Genomic DNA, 18,493 nt, shown 5'->3' with positions numbered 1-18,493 from the left:
AAAGCCTCACCAAGCCTTGAGCAAGGCAGCGATTCCTTTGCCAGCAGATAAATCAGGGAGAGGAGGGAGGCACGGCCCATTCGCTTCTTTCCACTGAAACATATTTAATGAAGAAATGCTCTGCAAACAGTGAGTAAGGCTTGTTTGAAGTTTAGCCTAAAGCCCATGGCCACGCGGACAGCTCCTGTTAAAAGCTTGAATCCAGCTTACGTTTCTCTGCGCAGCTGCAAACTCAGTTATGAGCAAATCTTGATGTTCTAGTTGTGTGGGTGCTACCCACCCTCTGAAAAAAATCCTCATCAGCTAAAATGTAACTGTAACAGAGCTTAATAAAACATGTTGCAACTCTTACAGCACCTTAAGTTGTGGATTCCTTTCTCCTCACTCCCCAACTCCAGTTTAACTCCCTACAGAATTCCCTCTGCTTGTCCAGCTTTCTTCCTGTACACTTACTTCAGAATGACCTGGATGTTATTATGCCTTATCCAAATATTTAGATACCTGAACTCTTGGCCCTTCAACAATTCACACAACTGCGAAGAAACTGAGCTGACCGGGCAAAGAACAGACCCACACAGGGCAGCCTATCTTAAAATACCTCCACACTCATTTTACTGCATTTCTCACCACATCCTTCACTTGCTCTTAGCAAAAAATCAAGACTAGCAATATTATTTAATTACTGGATAAAAGCATTCAATATTTTAAATATTTCATTACATCAACATGGTTAATTTCAGTGCAATTTCTTTAAACTAAAATAGCTCCAGTCACTTTACAAGTGACATGAAGGGGATTTCCCGTACAGCCACACAAATGCCAAAAGCATAAGGACACCGATTTATTTTGAACATTCAACTAAACAGCACATGGAACTTAATTCCAATAAGTTTACACTCTCTTTCAGCCTGCAATCTATGGTAATAGATGCACAATGAAGTGAATGTACAACCCCAAAAGCCAGGTAGGAAGAAACTTGAGCAAAGGAACTCAGAGGATGCAGGGGGCTGGTTCTGCAAAAGGCCCCAGTAAGCATATCACAAGCACCAGAACTGACTTCCACGTTCTGCAGGGCATGAAACGTTGCTATAGGGATAACGAATGAACGCAGTGGCTCACGTGCACACCTCATGTGAAGGACTAGGCAGAACACCCCAGCGTGCACACAGCCTTTGGCATGTGACTGCTTTCTGCAGCTGCCAGGGCACAAGGGGATGGCAGCTCAGCTGGTGCCCGGCTTGGGGTCCTAGGACACCCTTTTGGGGTTCACACGCATAAGCCACTACAGATGTCTCCCGTCCCTCTCAGGATTCAAACAGCTTTAAGCCACCTATCAATACGCACTCACCTTTCTGCAATTGCAGCAGTTCTAGCTCAGAACCAGCCAGCAGTGGCTTCTAAACAGGAGAGCACCATCATTATTTTTTCACAACCTCTGAAGGCACAGGCATGTGTGACTATCACACTTTTACACAGACAGACAGGAACCCTTGAAAAGCTGTTCTTGGGTCACTATAAATAACAAATCCTTTTCACCCTGTTTCATCGTCTCTAATTTTTTTTTAAATGAATACAGGTGTATAAATATTTTCCTTCATATGTTTGTATTTAAGCATTGGCTCAAAAAAAAAAACAGAAGAAAAAAGTACACGTCAAACTCAAATCCTGTTCTCAGGATCATAAATACCAAATACAGGAAGCTAATTAAATTTTGAACTATCTGTCAAGACTAAAACTTAAGACATGACTAATCCAAGAAAAAAAACCCAAGGAAATAATTACACAGTAGAGATCAACATATACTCTCTCTCTGTGGCATGTCTGCCACAGCTTTTCATGAAATCATCGTTAAAAAAACGACAGGTAAAGGTGTGAAAGAGGAAAAAAAATAGGCTGCTTTGAAAAGTTGCCAGTACCACCAGAAAATATAATCTCCATGAAAAGAGAAATGAAGGGCTAGACATACTGCTGCTGCACGAGAGAAGCTGGGGAACACCTAACATTCCTGGTTAGCCCCCCCCACAAACACTATACAGAGTTTCCAATACTCCTCTAGAAATCATTCATACAAGCTGGGCTTGTCCAAAGACATACAGGTATCTTGGGGAGAGAATGGCAGGAAGGTGCTGTTAATCGAGAGACAGCCTGTTTGTTTTCCCAGTCTAAAATAACATTTGGTACTTCACAAGGTCACAGATCACTTTGTTTCTTGTAATGACAGCATTCAGGGACACTTCTCAATTTTAGGGTGTTTTTTCAAACTCCTTTAAGATTGTTTGTAATGATTCTGTGCAACCACATTTTTTGCATCAATATTCTCCTCTTACCTCAATGAATGTGCAATTTCAGCCGTCAGACAAAAATCATAACCTCTTTCCAACTTAATGGAGAACAGGAATCCAAAGAGAAAAAGGAAATAAAGAGTATGTGAAAATACACTGAGAACCCAAATTGAGAAATATATAAAAGGTCTTCCACTGAAATCTTCCTTTAGTTCTTTACACATCTGCACTATATTCATTAAATATGCAGGGAATCCCATACTCCATTCACAGGGGAAAAGCCACCTACTAAAGCAGTCAGCAGACTCTTCACTGCAGCCCACTGTCTACTACCTCCTATCTTGCTGGCTCCTCTCAGCTTTTTATAACCACCATCTAGCCTAGAATAACCCCCAGGACATCTCACCTCACATTTTAGCCAGAAGATGTAGCCTGGATGTCGGCTTGTGAGTGGCACACACACATCTCCCCAGGCACACCCCACCATGGCTCCCACGTTTGGCCGGAGATCACCTGAGTGATCACTGCCAGAAGGTTTTGCCAGAAACTCCCGTCTCCATATTAATAAATATTCAGGCTTTTCATATTCACCCCAAGCTGGACACTGACTCTCACCATTTTCTTTCTAGTACAGGACTGCTAGGTAGCAAGCGTGTCTCTATCCTGTTTCAAAAGTGATTTGAAAGCTACCAGAAAGTACAAAGCTACTCACTGAAAGAGGTAAAGAGAGAGTAAGTGAACATGTCTGATGAGATCAGTGGTTATTAGGCACTAGCAGCCAGAAGTAGCAGTGAAGACATACAGCAGCACAATCTCCTCCTCACTATTAATTAATATTTGGGTATGACTGAAAGCAGAAAGGCAGAAGCATTAACATGCTTGCATTAAGGTCACTGGAACAGCTCGTAACACACTATGCCCTGTCTCTACGTAGTAAAAGAAAAATAATTTTAAAATAGATCTACCAGATTACCAAAAGATTAGACACACGTGTGCACGTATGAACAGTCCATCATAAAACCAAAGTCTAGCTAGGCAGATCGATACTGGAAGCATGTGAGAATGAAGGCAGCTCAGTAAGATTTGAGTTGTTGTTTCAGCATGATGCTGTACTTATCATATGGGTTTACCACTTTGCTCCTTTCTCTGCCTATAGAAGTGGAGCTACCAAGTTTTGAAGGGGGAATTAAATGAATAAACATGGTGATTTTTCCCATTCCTGAATGTACTTGAGTTCCTGAACCCATCAGCAAAGCTGCTGCTAGAGAAACCAGTATGTCCAAGATTATTTTACTGATAATTATTACTGGCTACAAAATACTAACCTGTTCATACAGTACACTGAGAAAACACATACACCAAATGACACTAAATTACGTAATGGAGCAAATACTCATACTATCACTACTAAGCCCAGCAGTAATTCACACACACAGGTCTACTACGTGTTCCTCCACATAACCCCTGATCTATCCCTGAAAAGCAGTGACAGGATACTGGCAGGAATGTCAGATGCACCCACCATCCACGAGACATTCCAGAGGGGTTCCCAGAGAGGCTGAACTGGTGAGCTCCCGGTGTGAGCCAACAAGTAACTAACTGTCCATGGTTTGGGGTGCAATTCTGCTGTGGCAAAACAGAGCTCATGTTCCAACAGAGAAGCAAATTATGACTCACCCTGAGAAATACATAGTGATACAAATGTTTCTAATTCTAAGAGAATTTCCTGCAGAGAGGTTGCTGTCTGCTGAAAAGCCATGCCTTTCCCTGGGCTTCCAAGGAGCCAATTTTTCTTCCACTTTCAAGAACAGTGTTTGATTCCATTCACTGACCAACCTCCTGTGGCTGTTTTTAGCATCAAGGCTATGCATGTGACAGATTTTGGATGGGAATTTAATTCTGCACATTTGTCAATGCCTAGCACAGCCACGCTTCCATTTACTGCTGCAAGGCAAGTAAACATTGCTAAACATTACACTCTTCAAACTTCAGTGATGCTGCCTTAAACTACTCAGTATACCAGCATGCTCCAATTCTTCCTATTACCTTTCTCTTCTGCCAGTTGTTATTAAAGTGGTCATCAGAGATGTGGTTGAATAGCTAAGGAAGCCAGAAAGATTCATGAAATTTCAGTCCCAATGTCAAACTACATCCTGGTTCTTAACTGTGTTGGCACAGTCTGGGAAGCAAGGAGCTAGTCTGCTCAGAAACTTAAACTGACCTTTAAAGGCAAAACATCTGCTGAGAGTCATGCGAAGTTCAGTCAAATGCATTAAGGCAGCTGACCCGCTGCCTCATGGAATCAGAAGATATTCATGGAACCAGCTATTGCCATTAACTCTCACCAAGTCAGCCAACTACATCAGTCAAGAAGAATCAGACAGCTCAGAAGTTCACTGAGAGAAGTAAACTATTACTCTACTAAAAACAACATCAACAACAAAACAACCCAAAAGACCTACCTAGATTTTGGTAAAAAGGATAGACTGAAAAATTCCAAATTGCTTTTCCTCTCCACAGAACACAACAAGCAGAAACCCCATTACTTTCCTTCATATCCAGACATTGAAACATGACATTCTCAAGCCCAAGTTTCTAACATATTTTACTTAAGAGAATATAAATATTAACAATTTATAACTATTTGATTAAGGACTACTACAAATGTTAATATAAAGCTAATTACAAATTCAAGTGTAGCTTTAAAAATTGAGCACCTTGTTTTGAAATTAAAAAATAGTTTGTTTTGGTAAATATGACAACACAAACCCCAAATATAATTATGGTCAGCGTTACACAATAAATATATGCTGAAATTCTCCCTAAGACCCAGGTCCCTGAACAGAAAGATCCCGGGTTTCAATCAGAAGCCAACACTGCTGAGCTGTGAAATCCAGACTGCTGCCTGAGAGCCACAGTACTGTGTCTGCTGGCAAGGGACTGCTGAGGATACAAACTACTAAAGGAGGTCCTTAACTTACATCATCATTTGGAGGGGAGTTCAGAGGGGAAAGTAACACTTCTGCATGTGTATATAATCAAACGCTTTCTGTGTTAGGCTGAGAGAGGAGTGCACTGCAATCTAAAACTGGGGAGGAGGGACAGATGGGGCTCTAGACAAACTGCCACTATTATGGGCCAGATGTATCTGGCTCTAAGGAAAACAAATAAAGGTCAGAGGTTTACAGTAATAAAGTGGCAACTGTAACACACAGATGTGTTCACATGAACCAAACAGACAACATGGGCACGACCCAGAGCACAAAAGCAGTCACAGTTTCAGGAAAGCTAAGCCCAAAGCAGGTACTAAAATTACTCAATTTCAAACATCACCACACAAAACACTATTTCTGTCCAAATACTGCCTGTGATTTCTCTCTCTTATAAATCAATATGTATCTAAAGCAAACTTCACCCCAGTACTATGAGAGTGTTGTCACCTGATACAATCCATTGTAGTGGATGGGCAAAAACACTCCCATAATACAATGTAGTGGTTTTGGGGACCTTCTAATGAATGTGTCATTAAGTTTAAAATCAGAAGGGGCAAAAATTCAGAGGAGAGTAAGAAATCATTCTTCAATTTGCTAATAAAGAAGCATTTATCCTTTAAAGTTTATGGATGACAAGTTTCTGTAGTGACGTTGTTTATAGCTGCATAACAGCTTTATAGGCAGAATTATGCCTACACAAGCAATTTACTTTTGATTCAGCAGCAAGAAGGAGAAAATTAAAAGGAAGGAGTTTTGGTGTTTACATCTTGGGGGAGAGAAGTACGTTCTCTTCAGCTTGAACAAAGTATTGCTACTTTTCTTTTACTTTTTTTACTTTTTTTTCTCTTAAGCAACGGAACAAAAGACATGAGAGAGCAAAACAGACTGTCATGATTGACCATATTTTTATGCCATAAACCATTAATTAGGACACTCGCCTTGGACTGGAAAACTTATGCTCAGATCCCTCCTTGTTCAGGTGAGAATCTGAATGGCATAGCATAAACAAAGTCTGTGCTCCCAACAAGGGAAAACAAAATATTAACACTTACTAAGAACTTGCATGTTTCCATTTACATGGGAATTGTACATATTCTACCAGCATTTCACTGAAGTCCGAAAAAGGCGTAAAGATTGTGCCAGACCACCTTGGTTTCAACACTGCATGGCTTTGAAAAGAACTGACTTTACAACATTACTGATTTTTGCCATACTGTGTGCACATAAAAACTATGTCTTTAACTAACAATCACCTTTTTTTCAGCATAAGGGTTTTTAAAAACCTAACTCAATGCAAAGTTTATTCAGCCCTCCTTTCTCCAATATAATCTTTTCATTTGCTTACAGGAAAACATACCTCCAGATCTGCCTGCCTGCATAAACAAACTCAAGAATTGCTACACCGCAACCAAAGACATTCTCTTTCCCCAAAAGCCCTGCTCTGGGAAATGAATTACAGTAGCTGCGGAACGTATGGCATCTGGTAGGTACAACCTGAGCACAGCAGGGACGGCACAGCTCCTAGCAACAAGGAAGCTGTGAAGCCTTCTACTTCTAACCTTTCCAGGAACTTGGATAAAATGTTGAAATAAGCACCTACAGAAACAATTACACAAGGAAAAATAGGGAAACATACCAAAACCAAAGTATTAACTCCTTTCCTCTTACTAATTCTGTCCCAAGTAAGCACTAGCTTTTCATATGCGACACTGGAATTTCCAAGCTTATCCTGATTCTCTGTGCTCTTAATGATGTGCAGAGAACATCCTGGGAAAGCACCCTGCATTTCACAAGCAGCCTCCAGTATGTCTAATTACAGCAGAATTTATCTTTTTTTTTTTCTTTAAAAAGTCAAATAACATTTACCACATGAAGAATGACCAGAATTTCACATTAATATATTCTGCCTAGTCATAAAAAGAGAAATAAATCCATTTCTGCAGTTCTAGTCACTGCCAGACAACTTGACAGGCAAAACCTAACAACTGAATAACTTCCCTGTATTGCTTCAAAATTCAGGATATAACAAATATCATTGTAAAATATATAAAGTGAGCACAAAGTTCCAGACAGAGCATTTCAGACACCACAAGCATTTAGAAGCACATGCACTGAGAAGTTCGATGTGGTTACGTATGCGCTATCACACTTAAACGATAGGGGGTTTGGTCCACTGTGATCTCCAGAGCAGGGGCTGGGGTCTGCTAACAAATTCCATTCTGGCAAGAGGATTCTTTCCTTTCCATTTGCCATGCCACAAGAAGAGACAGTTTTTCTGTAAACACCACTGACTGGGAGGTAACGCCACCGATCTCTGCACGCGTGTTATCGCCAATGAGCTGAAAAGGATTCAGAAATAACTGGTGTCCTGGTTGGTGGATTATGCTCAGGAGCCCTGAGTAGCCTCTTTCCTGGGCTGGTACAGCCTGGGTTGCAACATCTGGTATGCTGAAGGATGCTACAACTTGTTTACAAACTGCAGGTGGCTGGAATTCCTGCAAATGCTGCTTTTTTTAAAACAAAATTCATTCGGGGGAAAAAAAAAAGTTTAGACACTTTTGTTCCTGAAGGCATTACCATCACTCCACTGATTATGCTAATGGTGTTCTACTGCTATTAAAATACATCTAGGCGCCAAGCAGACAATCACCCCATTTTCCAGCCTATTTAACAAGTTGAAAACATAACTACTCATTCTTTACTTCCTTGCTAGGATAAACTTTTTGGGAGGGAAATAAGAAGGGGGTGGTGGTGAAGTTTCCTGTAGACAAGAATATTATTTTTTTTTTTTACTTTTTTAAAAAATCCAAGCCAACCCAAAGAAAGAAGTACCCAATGTAAAACCCCTACTTTCAAGAAAATCCTAAAAATTACTGAATGACCCTGACATCATTTACTGGAAGCTACTTTGTGAAACACTGAGTAACGCAAACAGCTAAAGGTTTTTTGGAAGACAAAAAGCGGGAGGTCAGGAATTTAGCCACTCCAGTATTTCACTAAAAAACAGATTAACTGATATTTTAAACAGAGAAGATATTAGTATTTTCTGGTCTGCACAGTTCATAAATTTAGAACCAGAACACTATTCATGTTATTACTCACAGTTTTATTATTTGAAGCTTTTGGTATTCATACAGCAACAACAGATGACTCAGGCTGCCTCTCAATGAGTGAGCCACATATGTGTTTCCATCACATTACTACTCAACTGAAACATCATACTTCCATACTTTCCCCCGTCAGGAAAAAAAGATGTTTTATGCCACAAATTCTGTTCCAAAAGTAACAGGATTCCCCCCCTTTCCCTGCTACTGATCAAATATTATAGAAATGACTAGCTGACAAATCTACATTTAACACCTCTCATAGCTGCTGAAGGATTACAAAGGCAGACTTTTGCTAATACTCGTTCTTAGAATTCAGATTTTCCTCCAGAAAATTTAACTTTCTCTTTTGCTACACATCACAGAAGACAATTGTGCTTGTGGTCTAAGCTTAAGTCATAAAAGCTATCCAATTACTTAATTGTACATTAATTTCTGCAATTAAAGAATTCTCTATATTAAATTGACTTGCAGAACACCATACCTCTAATTTTCAAGACCTAATTCTTTGTCTACCCTATGTATTTGCCTCTTCTCTGAGCCAACATACATATTCATCCAGTCACCAACCTGGTAGAAAGACAGCCATACCAATATTTTAATTTACCATAAAAGAAGACAGAAATATCTACATGGAGAGTCCACTTATTAGAAATAGTCACAAAGCACTTCTTACCCTCCTTTCAACCCAACATGGGAAAAGTCTTCTGAAGTAGTCAGGCTCTAAATGAAAGGTTGTGCTGGGTTCGTTAATAACAGACATCCAAGTGTTGACAAAGCCTGACTAAAAAACCCCCGGACTTTGAAAGCCCTAAAGAAAATGCATACAAAATACTGTTAAATTTATTTACATAATGCAAAATAAAACCTGAGTTAACATGGTTGTGTTGCCCTCAACCTAGCCAAGGAGGATTTCTCCAAAACAAAAAGTAGGAGGTTAACATCAAAAATGACTCCTCCATTTACTGAAGGCTTCTGAAAGTCACAGGAAGCAAAAATTTTGGTAGAAGCATCACATAGAATCTTTTCATTACAAGGGAGATTTTTATCTATCCTAAATTAGAAAAAACAAGACAGTGATTTAGTGAGCCCTGCTGGCAATGGAATCTTACGGTCATCTATAAAGACTGACATCTTGCCCAGGTGAAGGAACAGAAACCAGCACCATGCCCTTCAAAGCAAAGGATTTCTTTAGGATAGTTTCCCTACAAGCAATTTTACGGTGCAGCTGTAGGTACTGTTACCAAATGATTTCCTAAATATTCCAGAAGCAACAAGCAGAAAAGCACTGCCTCCCCATGAAATTCCACTTCCACAACAGTGTTCATGGCACCAAACTGTGCCAGGACTTTTTTGCCAGGGTGCTTTGCAGACCAGTAGCTACAGCATTAGCAGTGTGGTGAGTAAGGTGTGACGACGAGGAATCGGGAAACGTGGGTTTCCATCTCCCCTTCTGACTCAGTGGCTCATCAGGAGCAGCCCTGTATCACAACACTGATGCTCTGCTTTCTGCCCTTGACCAACTGCCTTCAGAAGAGCGACTACCTTCTCTCATGCACCAAGTACCACAGAGAACACGAACATTCTGATTGCTGTTACAGTGGTGATGTACTCAGCTATTAAGTGTATCATACCTATTACTGGGGACACAAAATGAAGAATTTCAGCAGGAAGGGAAAACAGTTTACCATCAAAACAGTCTACGTGAGAATTAAGATTCAGTACAGAAACGTGTTTTAGATGTCAAAAGAACATGTTCCAGGTAGTTTTTATTGAACCAATTTGATTCCCTTCCACCCCTAAAACAAACATTATCAATGAGAAGTAATACTACCACAGCCAGCTAAAACTCTTCCCACTTGTTTGTTACAAGATTTGCTATTCTGAACATATTTGTTCGAATTGAAATACAAAGGGCAAGTCATATGGCAAGATTATGCCCTACTGGAAATTCTTCAGCTTGTTTTAAGTAACACTTTGCTCTATAATATTTATCATCCTTAGTAGAAGCATGCATTATTCCTTCCAGTTCTACCTGGCATGGGGTAAACTAGTAAACAGAAAACAAGTAAGGACTGTGATATGATACAGCTATTTCACTTCTGTGTAAAAATACTGTCACTGTTTCCCAGTTTTCTGAAGCTGATGAATCTCAGGGGAAGGGGAACATGACACCAACAAAAGAAAAACCACCAAAAACCAACCAACTCCAAGAATACCCCAATCCCTCAAAAAAAGTGAACTGATGACTCAGACTGACTGTACTAACTGCATTCATCTAGCAAGTTCCATTCAATTCCTCACTTTCAGTCAGTTAAAAAAAACCCTCAGGAGCATAAATATTTTCAGTGCTGATTTAAGCAGACACACAGTAGAATGGAAGTTATTTAAACTTTTGCAAACATTGATATTAAAACCTGCCTTGGGGTCACTGCCCATAATTTGCTGTATATTTAAAAATCAAACAGTACAGTTGGTAAAGAGTCCTGGTTATGCTAGAAATACATTACCACTAATCTCACTAATACAAATAGCAACACTCAAGTCTAATTCTACTTATAACTATGGGGTTTTTTGCATTTAAAGACAACAAGGTTAGAAAGTTGTCATCTTCAAGAGTCTTAATTGTTCTCAACTCAGCCTTGAAGTAATATTGTTTTTAGGCTCAGCAATCCAAAACAAGTAATCACCACGTATTTCTCATGAGGTGGTAGCCAACAGAAAATTAATTCTCCTAACTGATAACTGATATCCTAAATTGATATGAGTGAAGAACAGTAAAAACTGATTTTGTAGGTCTTGTCTACACAAGGACCTTACTACAAAGAGGATTAGGGCAGGGATTTTAAAGCACAGTAAGTTGTCTGTACTTCTAGCTTAATTATTTGAAGCAGATAAAACCAGCCCACATAAAAGAAACTGCTGCCAAACAATAACATTGCTCACAGGCCAGAAACGCAGAATAGCAATCCCGGGCTTCCATGCATGCAAGGGTGATGGTACATGTGCAAGAAGCATGGCTTGATCAAATGTGGTTTGTTGTTTGTTTTGATTTTTTAACATGTATTCCTGTATCAGTTTTTCAAAACATAAATCAAGACTCAATAGGTATGGATCATGGTACAGTGCATTACAATGCAAAGCTGTTACCTGGGACTTCATCGTGTCTACCTATTAGCTATTTCCAAACCTTTCATTCCCTTGTGGAATCATAGCTTCTTCTGCTTGTCAGCAACAGATTTTTCCCTGTATTACCCTGAGTGAGAGAGAAACAGCAAGTTTTTTCTCATTCATTCCCATATTCTTGAACTGGACTTGCATAGGGGAGGGAAGAATATGGGAAGTGTGACTAACATCAGCACGGGCTGAGTGCACTGTGCTTTCAACACATTCTGCAAGTGCATGTCCTTATTAGCATTTTCCTTCACTCTTTTCTCAATAACAAGATTATATGTTCTTAAAACAGTTTATAAGGTAAAGACCAGTTCCCAAACCCTTTATTTTTTATATAGGAGATAAATATAAAATGATAATCCTCCTTAATGTGTGAACACTTGCTGTTCAACAAAACTACAGGAAGAAAAACTCTACTTTTAGTAAAGGTCTTTATTTAAACACTACTGGCTTATAGAGTGGTCTTCTAAAATTAACCAACTTGAATGTCAAACATATGAGAAATCAGAAAAAGAGGAACAGAAGAGTGGTGAGTAGCATCAGGCATCTGATTGTATACCTTGATGTCTGCAATTTTACAATAACCGACACCCAACAATGTTCCCAGCCATGACAACATCAAGATGACAGCACACATACATGGGTCTTATGTCTGTTCCCTTCACACAAAGCCCACTTCTGGGTTTTATCTGTGCCTCAGAAAAGTCCTTCAGATAAAACAATAGCATTTTGCCTACTCCTGGCACGGCTCATGAACACCACAGACTTCCTACACCTTTTCCCTTCACTCCTGACAAGTGAGCAACTGGCAACAAGCCTTCAAGATGACTGGCTAATCATTACATCATTGTATGCTTTCCTTCCACTGAAGCGAAGGACCAAGCTTGGACAATAAGTAAACAATCAACTCCATTAGGAAAGATCCATATCTCCTCCTTTAACTGTTACCGCCTCCAAAGGAGTGTCCCTCTGCTTTTGTTCACTTTTTGTTCAGCTTTTTTGGGTTTGTTTCCTCCGGGATTTTAAATACAGGCCCACTATACCATAAACTTAAGTAACTGCTTACATCACAGTGGTAATACTTACAAATGGAGAATTACAGTAATCATTTCTTCTCCATAATTAATCATTTCCATGACACAGTAGTTAACCAAACGTGTTTCATAAATGCTGATAACAAGTGCAGAAGGAGCTGTTGAAGCACAGCATACAGCAGGGGTCACGATACAAACCCGATGCCACTAAATGCAATATAGGGTGCAAACTTATCGCAGAAGGTCAGCCTTATTGACATAGGTGCAGCTGCAAAAGAAATCAAACCTGACACAACTCAAGGTCATATTTGTTTAAGAAAGCAATAACCGTTCAGGGAAGTCTACCTGGCCACACAGCTCATTCATTTCTTTCAGTGCTCCAAGTTGAAAGGTACTCGCTTCAAACCGAGTGTGATTTGCATATACACTGAGATAATTCTACACTGCTTGGAACTGCAGTGGGTGCCCACGCAGGGAAGAGGATCCCTCATGTTAGAAGGGATTGAAGTCATAAATACTACTAATATTCCTCCTCTGAATAAACCCAGACAAGAATTAAACACCTACCCGCTGCAGGAACTAAACCCTGTGTTTTTTTAAACAAGAACCTGTATTTACACTTCTTGGATTCAGTAAATACACTTGGAGGCTGCTGGTTTATACAAATTATTTTGAAGTGGAGGTTTAGATGGGATTAAAGGATGTCTGCGTATGAAAGTCTGCAATTACCAACATCTGCAAGAGGAAAAAGGGTTTGTGTACAAATAAAAACTAACATTTTCAATGACAAAAGTAATGAAAAATATTGATACATATGAGTAGGGTGCCAGTAACAACTGCTAGCTTTGTACACTGTGTAGGAGCACGCAGTCAATAAATGTATACACATTCCATGTACACTTCTCACAGCAGATGACAGAAGTGTTAAGCTACCTTTTTCTGATAAAAACTGTCATAGTAAACTACTTAGAAGTCATTTTGAAATATTAGAGTTAAAATTAGCATCTTAATTGCTTAAAATGATCTTTAAAAAGTAGCAAATCAGCACTTTTCAACTGTTAGATGATATATAGCTCATATGAGAATATCTGATGGGAACTCACAGAATCACAGAAACACAAGGTTGGAAAAGACCTTTGAAGATCATCAAGTCCAACCATTCTCATCCTAAGCTAAACCATATCCCTAAGTACCTCATCTACCCTTATGTTTGAACACATTCAGGGAAGGTGACTCAAACACATCCCTGGGCAGCAGCCTGTTCCAGGCCCTGAGAACTCTTTCAGTAAAAAATTTTATTCTAATGTCCAATCTAAACCTGCCCTGGCACAGCTTTAGGCCATCTCCCCTTGTCCTATTACCTGTCACCTGGCTGAAGAGACCAACACCCACCTCTCTACAACCTCCCATCAGGTAGTTGTAGGTGGTAATAAGGATACTTGTTAGACAAGTGTATGGGGGATACAGAAACACCAGCAGGACCACTGCTGTAACTCCAGGAGCAGCAGGCCATGCACTTCAGCAGAAAACTCACAGGTTAACTTCTAACCTCCAGATTAAGACTAACCTCAAACTGACAGTATCCACCCTGCAACACAGGGTGAAGCCTGGCTGGTGTCATTTCCACAAAAGCTGGCACAAAAAAGCACAAGTTCAGTGACAGGTCTGAGCTGCTCGTTTCTTCACTTTAGCAGCTTTTCATCCCACAGCATTCTTGGTGTGTGATATGCACAACAACAGGACAAACTCAGAGACAGCATAAGTTAGAGTGGCATAAATCTAATTAAGCCTCAGTGGTAAGACTAAAGGAATGTAAATTAGAACCAGATATATATCAGCTTCCTCATGCAAGTTGCGCTGAATCAGACTTCCTCTGGATTCGCTCAGCACAACATTCCTACCCCATGGAACTCAAAATCGAACTAGAGACTTAGACAACAGTTAACCAAAAAGAATGCATTTGAACTCAAAAATAGTAAATACATATGCAAAACATATATTAAAAATGTAGTCAAAAGAAAACAGGTTAAGCTTTTGCTTTTTCTACATACATACATGTTAGTTTAGAGGAGAAATCCCCCACACCAAAGTTATGGTTGAAATTGTTTCCTCAAGGACTTGCACTGCTGTGCATTTCAGCAGCAACAGTCAGTAACTGCTGCAATCAACTAAGTCATCCTACTACTGTGGGATCAGTAAAAACTTCTCCAGCAGCAGGGGGAATGTGAAAGAACACCTTTATAATGAATATGGGTTTTGCTAAGGGCCAGTAATGCAGAAGAGCTCATCAGAGCAAACTTCTGAAAGAGCAAGCTACTGGTATCTTGACTATTTGAATATACAGAAAAATCCTGGGACTTGTTCAAATACACTGCGTTTGTCTTACTTTGCAATTACTTCACTAAGTTGATTGGCAACAGCAATTGTTTTATTCGTTACTCAAGAAAATTACTTTTCAAAAAATATATAAAGGAACAAAGATCAAAAGAATAGTTGAATTTGTCTCACAAGATGATTTTAAGCACAGAAGCTACATGCAAAAGCAGTCTGACACCCAAAATACCATTTTGTAGTTACTCATTCAGGTTTATACCCAAGACACACACTCCCTGAGTGCTTACACTACTCAGAACTGACAAAGGCATTTATTACTAATCATGCAGGTAACAATCCGATCTACAGAGCAGCACTGCAATTTGGCACCACTGAAAACACTATTCTAACTTCAGTTAGCCCATCTTTAATACTTAATGTGGATGTCAAAAGCAAAAACATTACCCTAATGACTGGCAACAGCAACTCTGTAGCTGCCACTGGCTCCATTTACAATGCTAATGTCCTGTACCCATCTTCTTATAGCAGGTGAAGGAAACCAAAGCACTCGTTGCTGATGAGAATGGGTTTTTATGACCTGAAAAGGGATCTTTGCACCCCACTCATGCCCACCCAGTTACAAGTTCTTAAGTGAGACCAGAACTAAGCCATATCATTGGCAAGTGCAAGTTCTGAAATCGTTTAGCTTGACAGCAGTCTCATTACAACTTTCTGTCTACTAACAATGCCAACAGAATTGGGCAAAGAGGTGCACCTTTATATGAGGTGATAAGTACTTTTTCAAAATTACAGGAATCATCCTCTCTTGCACAGCAACCAATTTAAAGGCAACCTATCAGTTTGGCACCCAAGGAAGACAACCTTTTAACTGCCCTGAAGACATTTAGAAAAATGTCCTAAATTCAGTAAAACACAGAGGTCAGATAAGCCAACATCTAGGCTGATTCACAGTGCAAACATACAGCATCTGGATCCAACAAAGCAGAGAACTAAGTTTCAGACTTACGTTTCTCATCATCAGCATGTACTAGAGATGCTGCTCTCGACAAAACATCCAATGGAGTCTCCATTCCTCTCTGGATCCTGGAAAATTCAGAGTCAAAGTTTCAAAGAGTAAACTGACAGAGTCCTTGCCAGAACACACTAGGTGGTATGCCACTTGCTCAGAGCATACACACATCTGGTTTTACAGAAGGCAGTAGTAACACCCAGCAAGAGCATGACAGCAGAAAGAATCAAAAATCCAGGTTTCTGTTGCTCTTTTCACAATGTACCAGCACAGGATTTGTTACAATCGAAAACAAGGGAACATAGGAATTAGCTTTGCCACCAACTACTCATACAAAGCAAACCAGACCAAATTCTCAAGTACTTGACCAATGACCACTGCTGACATACGTTGCAACAGGATTATCTGCTCTACACTGTAGTCTTGCCTCCTACCTGCCAGCTTTCCATCCCAATTAATGTACACTTCAGCAATATGCTAAGCAAAGGACTGTCCCATTAAAAACAAAACAATAAAACACCACCCAAAACCCAACAGAACTGTACTAGAGTTTAAGTGAACCTCTCAGTGCTTCACATGAATGGATTCAAACCAAAAAATGATATGAAAGGGAAAGGAAAGAAAAGAATAACATGTTGTCAGGATGTTTTTGTTGAAAGGACAACAACTTGTAAGTGTTTTTAAATAAGAAGGCAACAGCATAGACAGAATTGCTAAGAAAAGAAATGGAGAAAGAGAAAAAACCCAGGACTGCTAACAATTCCACTGTGTTTTTTTCCCTGCAAAACTACCACTCTATTCTGTCATAAGAACTGTTTACTGTAACTTACTTTACAGTGTGATTTTAAAAGAAAGAAGAAAAAAAAAAAAGGTAGTGGCAACTACAGAAATCTCAAACACATGTACACAGGCTTAACAACAAGCATATGTTTGGAAGTAGTTTCCTTGACTTTGCACTATAAATAATAAACCTCACTATGCTCCCTCCCTCTTCCTAAATAATGTCAAAGACTTTAAAACTAATCAACGATTTTAAAGCATAAGAGAAAGGATTTTTGAAGTATTTTTAAGTTTCAAAAATATTTTTTCAAGAAAGAATTAAATCCAGTCTTTTTCCCATAGAACTGTATGAGGAAACATACTTGAAATAACTAAGCCCAGCGCTTGCGGATAAAAGCATGCACTTTCCCTCCCCATCAGAATCAGCCTTTGCTCAAACTCAGTATTTTAGCTAAGCTTATAAATCAATTAACTCCTTATTTTAAAAACAGTGTATGTGGGCAAGAGATTTTAGAAAGCAAGACCTTCGAATCTTATTTTACTAAGTTTATCTTCATTTAATATTTCTATCACCTTTGGCCACACTTTTCCAAAGGAAAGCAAAGATTAAGAAGGAAGTGTTACCTAAGAAGCCTCCAGCATCATTCCACTTCGATCCCTTACACTCTGATGCTTGGTGTCTTTCCTTTTTGTTCTCTTGGGATTTGAAAATCGCACCACTTAATTTCTCTCCAGACTGTTGAATACTGACCCTCTCACACAAATTCATCTACAAGTGAAGAATCATTTGAAAGAAAGATTAAAACACGTCTGATCAGGTGATGTAGCCACACCAAACTGATGGCTAACTCACGATTCAGCGCTGATCAGCTGTGCCCTAAACTTCAGACACAGTCACACAAATCTTTTCGGCCAACTCTTTAGAAAACTCCTCTTGATAAAAACACACTCAAAGGATATTAAGATATTTTCTGCTGAAAACAAACGTTTATTTTAAGTTTTTTGGAAATTTTCAAATAATTGGAATAGCAGATGCCCAGTCCCTTTCCGGAACACGCTCCTAGTAAGAGAATTAGCTGGTGACAGAAATCCACCTCGAGAGAAGGAAACAGGAACCAAGTCTTAATGCTGTTCAGGAAATTAGACACTTTAAAAACAACTTCACTAAAACTGGCCTCAATATAGTTTTGCAGCTTTGCATATTATTACAGTTTGTACCATGAGAGAGCTGCAGAGGTGTTTCTCTAGCAGTTAAGGTCTTGTGGAGAACGTCACGTCTATTCAAGAACTTCTCTGAAAGGATGCTGTTAATACAGAGATCTGCAAATTCCAGGCTACAGTATCATATACCTGCTTTTTTTTTTTCCTAAACATGCTGCACACATTTACAGTTATGAAAGCTACCTTCAGGGAGCTATATACTTCCAGATAATTTTTCCAACAATATCAAATATCCGTCTCCCCAGATCAAGCTAACAAGTCAGGGGTAACAGTTCAGGAAAGAAAGAAAGGTTGCCTACCAGAATCAGAGAGAAGAAATCTTCTCATGAACAATTCAAAGCCTAATTCCATCTGGGCAAGGATAGCAACTGCTGCTGCTACACCCAGGCAGCCTTCACAGAACAACCCGCTCATCCTCCGACCGAGTCATGTCTCAGAAATGAAAGACCAGTTCACTTTCCAGGGTTCTGACAAAAAAAGCCAGTTAAAGAGCAGACTTCTGGTAAAAGCCAGCTAATTCTCTGTGTGACACAGAAACATGTCTATGCAGCAGAAACTAACC

At 39.5% G+C, this 18,493-nt stretch overlaps 1 protein-coding gene across 1 annotated transcript in view; it reads right to left on the bottom strand.

Moving 5' to 3' along the window:
- Window positions 1-15,991, bottom strand: part of VGLL4 (vestigial like family member 4) — a gene marked incomplete at both ends in the record, with an annotated part of 77,980 nt that extends 61,989 nt beyond the window's left edge. The window contains one exon of the mRNA XM_084269599.1: window positions 15,928-15,991. Within this exon, the coding sequence (XP_084125725.1) occupies window positions 15,928-15,991 (64 nt within the window). The remainder of the gene's footprint in view (window positions 1-15,927) is intronic.
- Between the last annotated feature and the right edge of the window lie 2,502 nt (window positions 15,992-18,493).

The sequence above is a fragment of the Gallinula chloropus genome (genome assembly GCF_964237585.1).
Source record: "Gallinula chloropus genome assembly, chromosome: 12".
In the NCBI taxonomy this organism is placed as follows: Eukaryota; Metazoa; Chordata; class Aves; order Gruiformes; family Rallidae; genus Gallinula; species Gallinula chloropus.
Note: the sequence above shows the minus strand (reverse complement) of the source record. Positions and strands in the feature narration are given on the sequence as shown.